Source organism: Taudactylus pleione, unplaced genomic scaffold, assembly GCF_031769625.1.
Source record: "Taudactylus pleione unplaced genomic scaffold, aTauple2 ptg000918l, whole genome shotgun sequence".
Classification (NCBI taxonomy): Eukaryota; Metazoa; Chordata; class Amphibia; order Anura; family Myobatrachidae; genus Taudactylus; species Taudactylus pleione.
The window spans coordinates 2,310,239-2,329,737 of NW_028285319.1; the positions used below are offsets into that span (position 1 = coordinate 2,310,239).

The 19,499-nt window shown below is 36.8% G+C and overlaps 1 protein-coding gene across 1 annotated transcript in view; it reads right to left on the reverse strand.

Annotated features, from left to right (window-relative positions):
* Nucleotides 1-2,331: 2,331 nt before the first annotated feature.
* PCDH15 (protocadherin related 15) overlaps nucleotides 2,332-19,499 on the reverse strand; it is a 1,543,840-nt gene continuing 1,526,672 nt past the window's right edge. The window contains exons 32-36 of the mRNA XM_088459638.1: nucleotides 15,501-15,522; nucleotides 13,332-13,370; nucleotides 12,475-12,548; nucleotides 11,126-11,261; nucleotides 2,332-5,298 (exon numbers count right to left, since the gene is read on the reverse strand). Coding sequence (XP_088315764.1) covers nucleotides 4,753-5,298; nucleotides 11,126-11,261; nucleotides 12,475-12,548; nucleotides 13,332-13,370; nucleotides 15,501-15,522 — 817 coding nt within the window. The 3' untranslated portion in view covers nucleotides 2,332-4,752. The remainder of the gene's footprint in view (nucleotides 5,299-11,125; nucleotides 11,262-12,474; nucleotides 12,549-13,331; nucleotides 13,371-15,500; nucleotides 15,523-19,499) is intronic.

The window sequence follows — 19,499 nt, forward strand, 5'->3', positions numbered from 1 at the left end:
GTGTGTATATAAGTGTATGTGTTATCTATCTATCTATCTATCTATCTATCTATCTATCTATCTATCTATCTATCTATCTATCTATCTATCTATCTATCTATCTATCGAACATTGCTGTTTACAATTCATTAAAGAAGGCTGTTTTAACAGATATTTTGTTTTGTTGCCCTTACGTTGTAGCTTACTCTGTTTGTTGTCATTCTGAATACTTTCTGTGTATCTTCATTCCAGCTCTACAAGTACCATTTTCTCTGCAACAAGGGAGATATTCAGGGAGGGGGCAATGAGAGAGATTCATGTCTATTACTTCATAAGGAGGTAGGAATCTAAATAATTTGACACTTTTTAAATGCAAGTATTGATAACCAATCTGTTTTCCAGACAGGTCCGAAACTTTCCAAGATTTAGGGGTCTATTTACTAAGCAGTGTTAGGAGAAGTGAAAAGTAAAGAGTGAAAAGTGATAAGGTTCCAGCCAATCAGCTCCTAACTGCCATCTCACAGGCTGTGTTTGAAAAATGACAGTTGGGAGCTGATTGGCTGGCACCTTATCACTTTCTTATCACTTTTCACTCTGTCTACTAACACTGCTTAGTAAATAGACCCCTTAGACTAAAGATGCGTACACACTGGGCGATAAAGTGGACGACTGAACGACAACGATATCATTATCGTTCAGTCGTCCACTTTATCGTCCATTTTTAACCCCAAAAAGATGAACGATGACGACGACGCGCGTTCCCGCTGGTCGTTCGTTATCATCGTTCATCGGGCTGACATGCAGGCCAACCTGACGATCTCGTCAGGTTGCTGCATGTCAGGGAATGGGGGAGAGAGCCCGGCGCTGAACGATATCGCTATATGCTCATTGAGCATATCGTGTAGTGTGTACCCACCATAAGGAGCTTAGAACACCATCTGGCAGCTGCTGCAAGTTGTTACGGCAGCAAGTGCAGGTAGGACATAGCTTGCCTTAGCCTTGTTGTCAGCGTGACAAGAACGGGGTGTGTGGGTCACAGGTACGGCTTATCCTGTGAGGCCACGCCTCTTTGCAGCGAGACACACCCCTTTCTCAGTAGCACATGCAAATGTCCCTAACACTGCTACCCTCACTTCCCCTATTATGGTGCCCCCCTTGTATTTTATGCTGGATCCACTCCTGGGACACCCCAAAGTAAGTCTGTCACTAATTAAAGCATAAGATCAATGATTACAGAAAGCAGGTGGTGTAAATATCGTTATTGAGTCGCTTATCAAATAATGTATTAATTTGACAATCCAATAGCAAGGCTGTTATATTACCACCTTTTATAAAAGCGGGTTCGGTAATTCTGAGATGGTCATTATGCCGACATTGAGCATGTTAGACTGTTCATCATGTCGACATTGAACAAGTCTACACTGTTGCCATTCTCACCAGGGGGTCTTATTCATAGATCAGTAAAAAGCCCAGTTTAGATGAAAGCAATTGCTTTCAGCAATTCATACCCCTTTAGACCAGCATCCTTTGCAGCAACTCTGAAGTACCTTCCTTCACCTCCACAATTCCCAAAGGGGACTGCAGCTGAAGACAGGACCGCCGGAGTCCTGGATATCGGAACGCATCACCGGAAACGTAAGTATACATTAATTGCTACTTAAGAAAGCTATATCTCCCATCGAACTGATGCGATATATACAGTGAAAAGTATCAATTAAATTATGCTAAACTACTGTACATATATAGACCCCCATGTAAATATTTCCTCAATGAGCTTTTCAGGGAAGTGTATTCCTCATCCTAACCACTAATGCAGACAATTTATATGTCGACATTTCATATCTCGCTATGCTGTCAATGTAGACTATCTATCTATCTATCTATCTATCTATCAATCTATCTATCTATCATAAGTATAGAGGCAGTTGGTTTTGAAGTATACTAATATCAGAAACAGGTTAATTATAACTGGCTATGAGATTCACCTGTATTCATTAATTAGCAGCTCTTTGTGTAAATATAAAGATATTTACTATGTGCTCCTATTTTTTTGCACCTGAGGACGGAGGTAATTCTAAAACTGCTGTACACGGATGCATCTCATCTCCTGCTGATTTAAAGTGCCTGCAATTAGACTTGCCGAAGTCCAGTGAGTGTAGTGGTTTCTTGCTTTTTATAACGTTTTAACTGCTGCACATTTTGGAGCATGATATACACATTTATAAATGTACAGGTAACTTATTTTCACTGAAAATAAACCATTCATATAGATGCGGATATATGTACAGGTAATAAAGAAAAACACACTTTTTTTTTAGCAAGCTGTAAAATCATTTATTTAAGTCATATCTAAATAAATACAGTTAATGGGTGAAGATAAACGAAATATCTCAGTGATGCAAAGTTAATTTTCTCGTACTTTGTTTTATTCAACCTCAGGAGCCTGTATGCTGTTTCGGGTTGTTTTAGATTTGAGGAACATGTGTACATTTCTATATGTCGTACCAATTAGTATCATCAGTTTTGCTGTTGAGGATTTACTCTACGACTTATAAATGGAACAGAAATATAATTATTTATGTGGAACAAAAATATATATATATATATAAATTTAAGCTTAGTGGTGGTATGGTCTACTGTGAGTAACTCTCTCTCAATCCACTTTATAATCTTAGTAATTACTGCATAGTATTTCAACATATACTTTATTCGGATTATACCAACAATTTCAATGCTTTCTTAAAAATTGGTCTTAGCATAATATTCTTTAACACTGGAAGTATGTTATTATGGGGTCTATTCATTATCAAGGGCCAATTAGCCCCTGATAATTAAGTAACCAACTCTGAGAGTTGTGATAGTGGATAATAAAGTACCGGCGCAATTCAGCATTGCTCTATTTGTGGTACAACTGCTCTGAAAAGCACCTAGCCCACAATCCCTATCACCTAAAGTTTTATTTCTAATTTTTAACTGTAAAAGATTACACTGCCAAACTGTCTAGGTGTACATGCATGTGCACAGAGAGGGCTGCTGGAGGAGGAGGAGGGATGCCACTTGATCCCTTTTCGCACTCTGGAACTACTTCCAATAGAGGGGAGGAGGCCTCAGTGAGCTAATGCCTTCTGAAGATGGTGTCAGTTCCTGCAAGCATACTCCGAAAAGTTTCACTTTTTGGAGTTTATTGTATATGAGGAGGCCACATCAGGTCGCTAATAATAATGAATGGGTCTGTCATTTAAAAATGGTGAACTAGTGTTTCTGCATGTGTTACAGGCCCGTTGAGCCTCAGGTACCAATATTTATTCAACACAATATGCCTATGTAGTATTTTTAAGGCTAAACTTCCTATTATATTCCAGATCTTTCTTTTTTATTTTTTTCAGTTTTTATCTCCTGACATTGTACATTTTTGTTTATTTATTTGCTACTGGACATTATTACCTCCTTTTTCAGTACTATGTATGGATAAATCTGTGTGGACAGAGACACTGTATTCTATGCAATTCTCAATGTTCCTCTAAAATATCTTATGTGTGATATTATGTTTATTGGAAAAATATAACAGATCCATATCCTTTATGATTTTTTTGTCACGGTTACAAAAGCTGGCACCAAAGCATCTATGGAATTTTTATACTTTGATAGATTGTTTTATTCGGCTATGAAAGGCTATAATAGTTCAACTCCTTGAACCTTGTTATGTATTGGATTTGTGAAAAACATTAGTTGAAAATAACTAGCACTGTATGTCTAACGCTAGCTTTAAATTAATGAAAAAAAGTTGGGCACTCACTTGACATATTGGGTAGCCAGCACAATTGAACCTGAACAGAAAATGGTATCGGCACAACTGATAAAATTCCCTGAGATTAATACTTGCTGTCTGACTCATGGCTTAACAAGCAACCATACAATTAAATCATGTTGGTTACGGATTTAATAAAAAATATTATCTTTTTGCATCCAATGCTTTTTTAACAAATAGAATATAGTAAAATGGCATACCCAAGTACAAATTTCATCTTACACCACCCAGTAGGCTTTAAAATGTTCAGGCTACACAGTAGAACTGTAATAAATATAATCTCCTCTACTGTGGACGGTACATTAGGTATGTTTGATGCAGGTATGGTAAAGCATTGATTAGTTATGAAACTGATTGCTTGATAGCATTGACCAACTATTTTTTTAACTATCGGTAAACACTCTAAAAAAAAACCATGAAAATTAAAACTAGTTCCTTTGAAATAAAGGGACACATTTTAGTAAGAGATGTTCCATCCTGTTCACTGCATGCACAGTTATGTAAAGCAGTTATTATTTCTGGAGATTCCAATCTAATTTTAGGTGTTTTTAAAAATTTTTATACTGGTGGGCAACAGGCACTGTTTCAGATAAAATGTAAAAAAAAAAATGTTTTTTTTTAAATTTTCTCTTTATCTTTACTGTGGATAAAAAAAAAATCACATGTCCCTTGTGTTTATGCATTAGAGATACAGCAATTTGAAATAAAGGGGGAAAAAATCAACCAGGTATTCTGCTGCTGATTTAGCAACACATTAAATAAAAGTATGTATAACTACTGAATTATTAGCCAGGAATAATAAAAAACAAAAACATATTTGGTGGAAGTTAATGGGTAAAAAATACAAATATGTTGTAGTATTTTTAACTGGAAAAAGTAATATAATTTATGTGCACAATACAATTTTTTTATTGTGATCATAGAAAGTGTAGTCTATTATAAATCAAAATTTGTGTTTAAAAATGTCATAGTTTTGTCATTGGTATATGAAGATTGTTCCACGGCCCCATCCACAGCTCTTCTTCATCTGACTGAGTCTGATCACTGTGGAATTCCAATGGCTCTTTGATGTCTTCATTATCAACAACTGATTCTTGTTCGTCTGTGCTTTTTAATTTATTGTCCCCAAGCTTAGCTATTATGTTTTTGGCCACTCCAGTGCTAGAGGCCAGAGCTATACTAGATGATCTAGTGTTATGTTTGAAAGAAGCTCCTTTTGATAATGTATTCAACTGGATGTTTTCCTCTTGCGTCACTCCAAGCTTGTCTAGTTTTTTAAAGTGCTTTCCGAGCCTCGAGGGGGATGCCATTTTTAAATTATTTGTAAGGCAAGAACGTCTGGTTCTGACCACAGACCCATTTTGGGCTATATAAATATTCCCATTTACGTTGTTTTGAATGTTTGGGTGACTGAGACGGTTCCTTTGGGATTCAGGAGCACTCTCCTCTCCAGTAGAGCTAGTTTCATATTCCCGATCCACAACTAATTTGATTCGCTTTTTTTTAGCAATCTATTGAATAAAAGGGAAACACAAGCAGTCAGACAAATCCTAAACATTTATCTTTATACCACTACCAAGCACATATAATACCATATAGGCTAAGTGCTTGCCTCTAAATGTATTACCTTACAAATGTATCCATATGCCATGTGTTCTTTTTAGAAACACAATTCTTAGGAGTATTTGAAGCTGGTTATATAATGGAGGTTTGTAAATATGGGATGTGCATATGCATGCATTTGTGTTTATATATATATATATATATATATATAGATAGATAGATAGATAGATAGATAGATAGATAGATAGATAGATATATACTGTATGTATTACTTACATATTACTTTGTCACCAATGAAAGTAAATTCAATTAGGAGTATAATGCAACCACAAAGTTATAAAAGTAAAAACATATAATTAATGACTCGCAGCTTTCTTTTTTCCTAGAGCACGCAAGTTGATTGCCAATGAGTTGTTTATAATGTATCCTTATTAAATCAGATGCAATCAGTTTAAGATCTGCAATATATGTAATTACAATTAATTTCCTGCTATTTGCATAATTATGAATAGACAAACCACAGGACTTATCTAACTATCCCGTGAGGCACCTCATTAACAATGCTTTTGGCTGTTTAATATTAGATAAAGTAATATAATGAACACAGAATTATGCAATGTTTTATATATATAAATGGCTTTTCATCAGAATTATAACAGATAACTGCATAATTTTAATTCCAGCTTAATTTAGTTTTTAGCGTTTTTAAAATTTAATTAATAAAGTAATTTAATATATTTAGACATAATCACTGCACAATCAGACCTATCTGATGGATTGAAGATATGGTAAAAAAAAGTTAAGATTTGCTTAATTTTCATATATTAATATATTCTAGGATTTGGGACCTACTTGACATTTGTGTTAATTTGATTTTGTTTAAATTCTGATTCATGTAATTTACCCATTTTTCCATGGTTGCAAAAGAAGTATATGAACAGCTCTGGTCATCTAAATAAGACCATCTTTATTTAACGTTGTCCTGCCTAAAGTTTATGGTTAAAGCTGTTGAGATTTGACTGTATAATTGCCCATATGTCAGAGCACTTGTGTACTTTTTTTTTGTACTGTATCAAAACTAGATATGTGCACTGACCCCCGTGTTTTGGTTTTGGATCTGGATTCATCTTTGTGTTTTGGTTTAGCCAAACCACCCTCAAGTTTTTTGGTTTTGAATCTACATTTTTATTTTTTTTTATAACAAATTAATAAAAACTTTTTTAAAACAGCCAAAATCACGTAATTTTTGCAATCCAAAACCCAAAATTTGGATTTAAAATCTGAATTCCGAACCACGGAAAGATCAAAGCCACAACTTGGATCTGTGCGGATTCATGAAATTTTGGTGGATTCGGATTTCTAGTGATCAGAATGGCAAATCTCTAATCAAACCTGCATTATAGTGATTAAGTAAAATCTATTACATTGGTTTGGATTTAGGCTGCTTTACATATTTATCAGAGCTGTTCTGAGTCGGGTGCAAAGTGGCTGTTTTTGCATGATGACGTGGAAGCCAAGTTTGCTATATGCTAATACAAGGATCCGTGTGGCTTCAAGCGGGAATCCACTCTGCTTCAACCACAGCCGTAACTGTCATCATGAGTATTGGCTCTTGCCTCAGCCCCATGCTAGGTGCAAGAGATCTTATAAATAAAGGATAATAATAATAAGAAGAATAATAATCATCAGAGACAGGCTTCCCTTCCCTGTATGCAGAAGGCAGATTAGCACGGAGCTATTGATAGATGCCCATGATACTCCCAGGAGACAGATCTCTTGCATGGATGCTGCCCAGTAATGTCAATTTCACCCAAGACCAGATCTGGCAAAGATCTGGCTGACTCAGTCAGGGATGCGCAACAGGCGTAAATTTGCGCTATGTGCTACAACTTGCTATTTGCAGCTGTGAAAAGAAATGTATCCGGACTCAGAATCAGCCCCATTATGTTTGGCTACTTTAAATACAAAATAGTAGTAAAAGTTTTAAGTTACAGGACTAGCTATAGTCCACACCGCACTGTGATATTGCTTCACTGCAACAAATATTCAGGTAACATTAAAACAAGCTGCAGAAGAAGTGGAAGGAAAGAGTTAAAGTATAATAGAAAATGCTATCCTCTGCTACACGCAGAATGTAAGCTGATCAGGAATGAGAGTCACGCTCCAACAACTCACGCTTCCCAAAGTAAGGGGTCATAGAAAGCGTGGCTTCCGTGAGGCTCATGCAGCTCACAGGTGAGAAGGGAATGCTCTGCATCTTTAATGGTGTAGAAAATGAGAAGATTAGAGTGGCTGAAAGCGTGCTTCCGAGCAGCAAAGTATTTGGTAACAAAGTACAAATCTTTATTTCTACAGGATGTGTGTGCATCAATGTGTGTAACAGAAAGCCACTGTACAAAAGCAGCTTTCTATACCTCTGCAGTAATTATTAGTATAGATGTAGAAAGCAATATAGCTGTAACATTATTATTTTTTTTCCTTTATCTTCAGTGTTAAAAAATAAATAAATATGTAATTGTTGTCTTTAAAAGTGTTACAGCATAACAGGAGCATTAACATATGTAATGTTTATTCAAATTAGCAATACTGTTGGATATATACTGATGTACTGTATATGTAGTATTGGCAGCAATGGGCTCTATGAAATTGGAGGTGCCCACATCCAAAGAGGATGCAAGGCTTCAGTGCCACATAACCCTCACTACTAATACTACACCTCAACTGTCACCAGAGCCGTGACTAGACTTTTTCGTGCCCTGTGCCAGAAAGAGCATTGGCACCCACCTCATTTTTCAAAGGGACATAATGCACCCAAAAAAGGGCCATGGCCTCATGGGGAAGGCCCAGGGAAGAGATAGGAGAAGCCAGGAGATGCTGGGGATGAAATAAGAGGAAGCTACAAGCAAGAATGATAATAAACAGAAATTTGACAGGCCCAAATAACGCCCCCTGACCTGTGGAGCCCTGTGCGATGGCACCGGCTGCACTACCCTAGCTACGGCCCTGACTGTCACTAACGGATTGGGGATCAGATTCTTGGTTAGGAACTATGCTGCTTATTTTACACTGAACGCTGGGTGCTGTATTTGAAAGTGCCAGATCAGAATATGTGCAGTGGGCTTCCTGGTGTAATGACTGACTGTATGCTATATGGCATGTGTAGACTATCATTAAATCACCTGCATCATTAGTTCCACTTGCAAATATGTAATAGAATATTTTAGGACTATCTGGGGTAATGTAGTATGTGTTTGTTACAGATAAAATACCACAAGGCTTGTCTTTAGAATGAATAAGCACTTGTTAATGAAATTGATATAAATGATTCACAGAGGACATGCCAGTACTTGCATGTATAGTTCAAAGACTGAATACAAAGTTGATGGAAGTAGAATATAGATACTTAAGAAAAATTATATGATATATATATATATATGTGTGTGTGTATCTATCTATAGATAGATAGATAGATAGATAGATAGATAGATAGACAGACAGACAGATTGGTTTACATATATAATGTGTGTTTGGAGAGCGTTTCAGAGTTTATCAGCCACTGAGAAAAAAAATCTTCTGAATAAATATACATACCTGTGAACACCTCAAAGAAATATGGTTAATCATTGTAAAAAAAAAGATTCGTTTTTTTTTGTTAATTATAAAGCAACAGACAGATGAAGATAAGAACCAGTAAGACAGAGAGTAGCTTTAGGATAGCGTCACACAGGTGCACTGCAATCACAGTCACTTGCTATGTCTACCTGCTGTTCACTTTCAGAATGATGTGGAGTCACCAGCAGCTTCAGAAACAGACACATCAGAGTCCGATCCGTGACCAGTGTCTTGTTCATCTGATTGGTAGGATGACCCTTTTTTGCTAAGGCTTTTACTTTCTGTATTTTCATTTGAGTTTTGGGCTTCAGAATCATGAGAAGACTGGGAAAGGTTATCAGCTTCCTGGCTGGCGATAGTGCTTTGACTTTGATCGCCGAGAGATGAATTTCCATGACTAACAACATCATCATTATCATCATCATTACTCTCATTCTCCTCCTCCTCATCATCATCATCACTTTTTACAATACTCTGTGCATCTGTAAGCTGACTGCTCCTACTGTGACTGTCTTCACTTTTTACCGATGTCCTGGTTTCAGATGCTTCACTTAAGTCATCTCTATCTGCTTGACTGTCAACATCACTTGCTTTACTAATATCATCCTTTTCCTCCTCTTCTGCTGACTGGTCATCTTCTGATCCTTCCTCAATAGTACTCTGTACCTCACTGTCAACTAATGACTTCTTTGACCTATAGCTAGACTTTGAACTACTCTTTTCACTTGCTTCTGCAGATTCTCTGCTTGCCTCATCACTCTTTTCACTCCTTACACTGGAATCCTCTGTCGCTTGTTTGCTGCTTTCTGATTTCCTGTCAGAGCTTCTCAAAGATGCCCTGGATTCTGCTTCAGAGGCTGATACTTTGCCATGTAAACTAGATTTTTCCGACCGAACACTTTCAGATTCTTTATCCTCCTCCTCTTCCGTATCTTCATCTGCTGACTCTTCCTGCCTACTTTCTATGGACTTAGAAATGGAAAGTGCTTCCTCCTCTGACTCATCTAAGTTTTCGTCTCTCTCTTCATCTGAATCTACAGTGCTTTCATTGGTTTCATCCTGATCCAAAGTTACCTTCAAATAATCTTTATCTGCCTGAGATGGAGAAGTACTACTCCTTCGGGATGATCCCTCAGAAGGTTTTAATGACATTTTATCCTCATCGTCACCTGATCCTTCACTTTCTTCAGATCCACTGTCTGCTGTTACGCTAATTGAAACTCCTGATTTACTCTCCTCTCTTTCAGATTCACTTATATCTGAATCCTCCTCATCTTTGTCCTTATCACTGCCGGCGGTGGAAGTCTTAGTTGAAGAAGTTACTGATTTTCGACGCAACTTAAGCTTTCTAGCTGCACTAAGGCGTTGGAGGGCACGGTCAAGTTTTCTTGTGACCGAGTGCTTATCGGTTGATTTTTGGAAATAGTTCCCTTTTATGACCATGCTGTCATCACCTTCAACTTGACGTGCAGAGACTAGTTTGGCATATGTAGAGTCTTTTCCACTACCTTTCACTTTTTGAAGGATCATTGGGAATATTCTGGCTTTCTTCCAAGGAGAATGGGAAGTAGCATCTATGGCCTCAGAGGGCTTTTGAGTGCTGGCTGCAATTCGGCTTAACTGCACAACTGCCTTCATTTTTTTCCTTGCTTGACTGGTTCTAGCTACCCCTTGTATGCTACCTCTGGCAGGCCCAGGCCTGCCTGCCATACTTCCTCTGCCCGGCCCCTGCCCTCTACCTCTCCTAGAAGGAGCTCTGCCACGAATTCTTCCCTGAAATTATGAAAAGTGAACTGTAGTTAACAATCAATCAGTAGTGTACTAAATTATGGCATTCATTTTAAATGTCTTGCTCTGCTTCATATATTTTAAAGAGATCAGGATCATGTATCTCAAGTGTTTAACACATGTAATATTGCATAGTGTTCTAGTTAAACAGACAGCTATCTTGGAAATGATGTGTGGTGGTATGCTATAATAATCTGTGCTCTTAAAACACATTTCAGGCAGTCATTTTATGATTTGACCTAATTATCATAAAAATTCAGCCAATCAAATTGCTAGAATTCAGCTATTTCAGTGGGTCCAAGTGACTTGATTGACTGCATTCTAAAACTGCCTCTCGACTGTCAATAGGAACACTATATAAAAAGGTATACTTACATCTCCCTCTGCTGTAGGTCCATGTGGACTGTAGTAATAGCTACCATCATTCTCTACAACCACTTCTCCATATTCCTCATACATGCCAGATGGTGATAGCAATCTGCGACGACTTCCATACTGTGGCAGTTCATACCTATAGCAAGCAAAATCCTATTAAGCCAGTATTTGTAACTATTAAACAAGAATGATGGTACAGTCCAATGACAGCATAGATGCCACATAATAACCAGCCTATCAGTGGCAGTGACGCTCCCTCCTAAACACATGAGGGACAGGCAGTGCCTGGAGGAGGCGTTTTCTCCCCCTGGAACTGCCAGTTCGGACTTCCCATGAAAACAGCTCCTGTGCTATGGAATATAGGGCTGTCCCAGCGAGGAATTTGTTTACAGAGTTTGTGTATGCAAATCTGTATCTTTCCGCACTGTGCATGTGTTGTGGTTCACGCCAGCGCAGATTCACGGACTCACCTAAGTGAGGCTGACTCAGAGTCATATTAGGAAAGACTTGAGTTGCTGTGGTAAGGATGCAGTCATCCTTTTTGTATGGAGAGGGTAGAGCATAATGCTGGCTGAGCAAGACCAAGAGATGCTCTTCCTGGCTTTTCTCCACCTTGGCAGGCAAAAATCCATATAACACCATCCATAGATATTTGTTATGTTTGTCAGAAAAGATCAGAGAACCTTTGCTTCTGTCATCTTTATAAATACTGTTCCTAAACAGCCTCCATTAAAACATATGAGGGAGCAGGATCACAATGGAGAAATGAAAATACGGAAAAATCTGTGATTTCTCCGCACTTTTCAACTAACTAAATATAGAGAAATCACAACTAAAATGCTGGAGAAAAGTAATTTTTGTGTTCATTAAATTGACCCCATTATCATTGAGTAGTGGCAAAAATGCCCTACTGTATTTTTCTTTCTGATCCTCAGAACTCTCAGAATAACTATTTTCATATAAGAGATACCGTATCTGTACATAAAATATTCTATTGGGTTATATAAAGCATTTGTCTCTCATACACATTCCTTGTGAAATTGAAGTCATCTATAACCTCAATATGTAAAAAAATAAAAATTATTATAATAGTATTAATAACTAGATTACTGCAATATAGACAGTAGATATATGTTGTTAAAAGGAAGTTTTAATCTGCAAACAGTTGAGCCAGACATCCAAGGAAATTAAGATATTATTTTTGCCGGCAAAATCTCTTTGGCTATTGTATATAGTAGACAGGTACAATGTAAGCATTGCAGAGCATTCTGTTCATTTTAAGGTTTGAAAACAATAAAATGTAAAATTATCTTTCCAATTCTTGTATTGCAGAAGGTATAAATACGTACCCATGCTCATAGCTGTAATAATCTTGTCCATAATACTCTTGGCCAGGATCAATTCCAGACTCCATAGACAATTCCTTAGGGAAAACCATAAAATGTCAAAATCATGTAGAAATAACATGCATGTTACTTCATTAAAGTATTAAGGCAACCTACTAATAAGCATTGGTGTACGTATTATTAGCATTTATTTATGAGGCACCACAATGTTTCTGCAACGCCATAAGTTCACCTCTATCAGACAAAGACTAGCCACAATGATCAGTTTATAAAGCAACATTCTATAATAAGTGCATGCTTCAAGGATTATATGTAAATAATCATATATGTGTCCCTGAAGTGCATATGGTAATTTGTGAAGTCAGGCATCCATTTTATGGGAGGATTCCCATTTTATGGCCTTTTCACCAATCCAGCCCTGTACCGATATTAGTGTTTGCACAAGCACCCCACCAGCTCTTTAACCAGGCTAGTAAAAAAAAAAAGAGTAGGTGAGAATCGGCATGAAGGAGACTCCTTGGGTCATCAGATGAAAGAAAGGACAAGTGTTTACAGCGCGAATGGATAAAAATACATTATACGTTTGAGCAGCAGGAATAGGGATAGGGAAACGTTACTGATCAATGACCATTTAAAAGTCAAGTGCTGGTCATCTGATCACGCAAAGCAAAATTGATTTCCTATAAGTGGTGCTACATACACTCTATAATCATTCAATAACCATGACTTTTTACATAGATAATAATTATTGGTGTGATTTCCACTATTTCCTAGTGGAATCATTTGGGATCAAATGGCACATCTAGAATGACACTCAACAAGTAGATTAGTAGGATAGCAGAAAACGTAAAAGTAACTACCTCAGGTTTCAGGAGAGATGGTCTCAGCAATTGCTGTTGCTGTTGCCATTGAGAAAGACCGGACAATAAGAGCAGATATTGAAAAGAAAAATAGAGTAGATCAGGTTGAAACAGTAAGAAAAATAGAACAATTACAACTATGCCCAAGTAAACAAAGTAACATAGAAACATACGAGGGTTGTTCAAAAAGTAATGCCTAAATGCTCATAACTCTGAAATAATATGCAACATTTATTTGAAAATTTGTCAGTTTGTACTTTAATATGTCTGCTAACTATATATGTAGTTTTGTTTAGGTAGTCCAAGAAATACCATAAAATCCAAGATGAAACAAAGAGCCGTCATTGAATTTCTGGAAAAAGAAGGCTGCAATGCTACAGAAATCCGCAGAAGACTTTAAAAAGTGTATGGTGAGCGTACAATTGACTATAGCAGTGTCAGAAGGTGGATGAAGTGTTTTAAATCGGGAGAATCATCCATGTGCGACAAACCTCGTGGTGGCAGACCATCAACTGCAGTGACAGCAGAGAACCGACACAAAGTCGATGCCATGATTCAGAAAGACCATTGTGTGACCATCAGAGATATCAGTGATGAACTGGAATGTAGCCATGGCACTGTAGAAACACTAATCAATTATTTGGGATATCATAAAGTGTGTGCTTAATGGGTTCCAAAGCAATTAACCAGGGATCATAAGGACCAGTGGGTGGAAGTGTGCAATGACCTTTTGACCAACTTTGAAGCCAACCCTGAGATGTTTTTGAAAAATGTCATTACAGGAGATGAGACCTGGGTATTCCTTTATGACCCAGAAACAAAGGCCCAATCAAAGCAATGGAAACACCCAAGTTCACCTAGGCCAAAAAAGTTTAAATCACAGCGATCCGTAAACAGTCATGGCCACATTCTTCTGGGATTGCCAAGGTGTTATTCTCATCGATTACTTGGAACAAAACCAATCAATCAACAGTGATCAATACATTATTACACTTAAGAAGCTGAAAGAAGCCATCCGCAAAAAAAGGTCAACAATTCGACTGTCAAATGTCATCTTACACCACGACAATGTCAGACCTCACACTTCGATGGCAACATCTGTGGCCATTGCCAAAATGGGGTGTGCAATAATGCCACATCCACCATACAGTCCTGATTTGTCCCCTTCTGACTTTCATCTGTTTGGCCCTCTCAAATACTGTCTCCGTGGTCAACATTTTGAAGACATAAAGGTTGTTAAAAACGCCATATGTTCCTGGGTCAAATACCAACCACTGGAATTTTTCCAAAGTGGATTCACAGCTTGGGTTGAGAGGTGGAGAAAATGTTTGAGGGCAGATGGTGAATTTTTTTAGTAGAGTCATTCTGTTACTAAGACTTCAAAGTATTTTACTGCAAATTTTCAAATCTGTATCTATAATAAAATTTGAGTTGTGAGCATTTAGGCATTACTTTTTGAACAACCCTCGTATAATTTGACAGGAGATAAGAACCACTTGGCCCATCTAGTCTGCACTACGTACAGTACTAACAATACATTATTATTTGCCTGTAACATTTGTTGATAACATGTAGATGTGATATTAACTTGTGTGCAGAGATTACTTTTAATATATAAGAATACAAATGACGAAAACGATGATAAAATAACAAAAAACGAGATTTAACATTAAATAAATTCCTAGCGCAGAATACTCTCAATTCTTTTTATTTAAATTTTTTTGTAACCAAACCTATTTTCATAGAAAAGCCCTAGATTGTCATATAAAATGTGAGAATTCTTAGAACTATAAATTATTCTGTCATATATCCAGCCTTATTAGAATTCTTCTTCTTTGACAGAATGTATCAAAACAAAGCCCTAAAAATGTCCATGCCTTAATTAATAAATGTAACAGTATATCACATGAAAGAACTAATATTTTACAAGAGCACTTCAATGATGGCTTATTCCTGGGAACAAAATCAGATTTTTTGCTCAGTGTCTGTCAACAAAACCATTTGCTGAAATTTGAGTATGCTGTAATACGATGTGATCACAAGAGTTAAAGCTAGCATTGAAAGGATTCACAATAGTGGAAAGGGTATTTGTAATTTGCACAAAATATTATAACACAAAATACATGTACTGAAACCCTAAGATTACAGAAAGGTAAGTATAGATCATACCTCTTGATGTGCATATCCTCTCCTGCAAGTGAAATAAGAAAAAAAAACATATTAAAGTTCCATGTGTGTACCAAAGTTTATAAATAAAAAATGTGCATCCCTGAAAACAAGTTATGTACTTTAAAAAAAAAAAAAAGTTAAATCCAATATATATATTTTACCTGCTAGCCTCACTAACAACACTGTATGGGGGGCCATACTAGCAACCAGCACAGTTTAAAGGAGCAGATTATTCTCTCCCCAATGATGCCACAGATAGTTTCCACCACAATAAAAGCCTGGAACAGTTTAAACTCATACTGCCTTGTGTCAATCTCTGTCCTAGTCTACCAGAGAGATTGATCGGCTGGGCATCAGTGTCAGCATTATAAAAATAGCATCAATTGTGGTTTGGGTCTGATAATAAAGCAGACTGCCTCAATGTTCATAGAGGTTATCGGCATGTCTGTAACCATAATTTTATGAATGCAAGGGAGGGGGCTAGGACAGAAAGTGCTCATCTGTCACTACCACAAAGCGCACACACACTTATTTTTGCAGATGGTGAGTGAAAAGACCTTGGCATACAAATATATTATATGTTTTTAAGAACAAAGATAAATAAATATTTTCTGAAGTCCACAGACATAATCTCCCAACTATAGAAGGGGAACAAGTACAATTCAACAGTGATATACTACTACAGTATAACTAATGGTGCATACACACGGTCAGATTTTTCCTTCAGATATGAACGATAACGATTTAAAAATCGTTCAGTCGTTCATATCTGAAGGAAAATCGTTCATATCTGACATGCCTGAACGATGGACGATCAACGATGCGCGTTCCCGATGGTCAGATAACGATTTCTGATATCTGATGTGTTTGCAGTCAGACTTGGACGATTCCATTCATTTTAATGCAGTCAAAAATCGTTCAATCGTTCAAATCGTTCAAATCGTTCAAAACTTTGGTAAAATCGTTCAAATCGTTCAAATCGTTTAATCGTTCAGTCGTTCATCTGACAAATCTGACAAGTCTGACAAATCTGACCGTGTGTACGCTCCATAAGACATATGTGTCCTCACTTGTCATTGCTGCAGTCTCGGTGCGCCTGGTCCCGTGAGACTCTGCTAGCGCTGGGTGACTTATTTGCATCTTTTTTTGCTGATATTGAATCTACTGTAAGTCGCTGATTAATTTGATAAGTGACACCAGTATATCTGTGTGTGACTGAGTCTCTCAATCAGCTTGCAAATTGGTATGATGCAGCGTTGGCAGCTTTTTTCCACGCCAAGTTCAGTTTACAGTCTCAGTCGCACACAGATAGAGTATACAAGTGTTGCATATTAAATGAGCACAGTCTCCTGCTGCATCCTAGTTGCATCGCATGGCAACTTAGATGCTTTCTCAGAAACAAAAGATGCCTGATGCTACCACAGTTGCATGAGAGCAGCAGCTTACTCATGTCAGGCATATTGCACTGCATGGCGTATTGAGGCTAGCTGAGCAAGGACACATCCGTACTTCTATAACTAAAAAATACATAGAAACATTTTCCTATAACTAATAAACAAGTAGTAACATACTGCTATAGCTAACAAATAAGTAAATAATAACATATTGCTATAACCCATATATAGTTAGATTGCTATAAATAAGAAATAGTAACATATTACTATAACTAACAAATAATAAGATTGCTGTAAATAAGAAATAGTAACATACTGCTATAACTAATGACCAAATCGTAACACACTGCTATAACTAACAAATTGTAACATACTGCTATTACTAATAAACAGTAACCTATATCTACAACTAACAAATAAATAGTAACACACTGCTGTAACTAACAAATTGTAACATACTGCTATTATTAAAGCTGGCCATACATGCTACAATTATTGTGGCGATCCGCCCGATATCCGTGGATCGCCCCGATAATTGTAGCGTGTGTGGGCAAGCGATTGTTAAATATTGCTCGGTTGGGCATGCCGGATTGTCCAGCATGCCTGTCCGATGCAATATTTAGGGGGTAAACTGTCGGCCGCATTGGGTAGTGTATGCCCAGCCGCGGCAGACAGACAGACATTTCCTGTGTTCCTTCCCATGGAAGGAACAGGGAAATGTCTCCTCCCCCGGGGGCGGAGCGCAGATGTCAGCTAATACACTGTGAGTAATCTCACAGTGTATGCTGCGGACATCTGCAGCTGGCAGGCTGCCAGATAAAATGTCTGTCGGTCTGACAGGCATTTTATCTGCACATGTATGGCCAGCTTTACAGTAACCTATATCTATAACTAACAAATAGATAGTAACATTTTGTATAATCAAAAAATTTTAATATTGCTATAGTTAATAATCAAATAGCAGCATAATGCTATAGCAAATTAACTGTAACATTGATATAACTAACAAACAGTAAAAAATTGCTATAACCGATCAGCTTATAGTAACATATTATAGCTAACAAATAGTGACATATTGCTATAACTAACAAACATATATTAATAAATTGCTATAACTAAGAAATATTAACATTATATAATGTAGCTAGCAAACAAATAATAACATATTGTTATAACTAACATAATATATTGTGATAATTAACAAAAACATAATAAGAAATTGTTATAACTAACAAATAGTAACATACTTCTATAACTAACAAACTAATGGTAACATACTGCTATAACTAAAAATACTAACATACTGCTATAGCTAGCAAAAAATAGTAACATATTGCTATAGCTAATAAAGAAAGCATAGCACACTGATGTAACTTATGAATATATTGTTAAAACTAACAAACACTTAAAAAGAAATTGCTATAGCTAACAAACAAAAAGTAACATACAGCTATAAATAGCAAACAAATAGTAGCATACCTTTGTAACTAACAAACAAATAGTAACAGTGTATTATAACAAATAGTATCATACTATGTTAGACATAGCAGTATCACACAGCTAAACCTAACATATAAATGGTAATTTTTTGTGTAACTAACAAGTAAATATTAATATAGTGCTATTACAAATAAATAGTTTCACTTACCTATCAAATAGTAAAATATTACTATAACTAAAAAATAAATGGAAACATATGGCTATAACTTGCAAATTGTAACATATTTCTATAAAAAAATAGTAACATATTTCTATAACAAGTTTAATAGTAAAATTTTCCTATAACAAACCAATAGTAACATGCTGGTTTAACTAGTAAACAAATAGCATAGTGCTATAACTTTCAAGCAATTAGTAGCATACTACTATAACTAGTAAACTAGCAAACACATAGTAAGAATTTGCTATAAGTGATAAACTGCATTTACTAAGGAGCTATTAGTAACCTACTGCTATAAACAACAAATAGTAACTTACTATTATAACAAGTAAACAAATGGTAACATTGATATAACTAATAAATAAATTGACAAATACTTCTATAGCTAACAAATAAAATATTGTTATAAATAGCAATCACATAGGAAGAAATTACTACAAAACTAATAGTAACCTTCTGCTACAGCTAATAAACTAATAGTAACATACTGTTATAACAAACAAATAGTAACATACAATTCTAATTAATAAAGCAATCATAACATACAGTATTGCTATAATTAACAAATAATAACACTGTTATAACTAAAACATATAGTAATGCTGGCCATACATGCTACAAATATCGGGGCGATCCGCCTAATATCGGCGGATCGCCCTGATAATTGTAGCGTGTGGGGGGGCGACCGAGGGTTAAATATTGCTCGGTCGGGCATGCCAGATTGTCCAGCATGCCTGTCCGATGCGATATTTCCCGTTAAACTGTCGGCCGCATCGGGCAGTGTATGCCCAGCCGCGGCCAACAGACAGACATTTCCTGTGTTCCTTCCTATGGAAGGAACGGAGATATGTCTCCTCCCCTGGGGGCGGAGCGCAGATGTCTGCCGAATACACTGTGAGAGAAATCTCACAGTGTATGCCAGCGACATCTGTGGCTGGCAGCCGG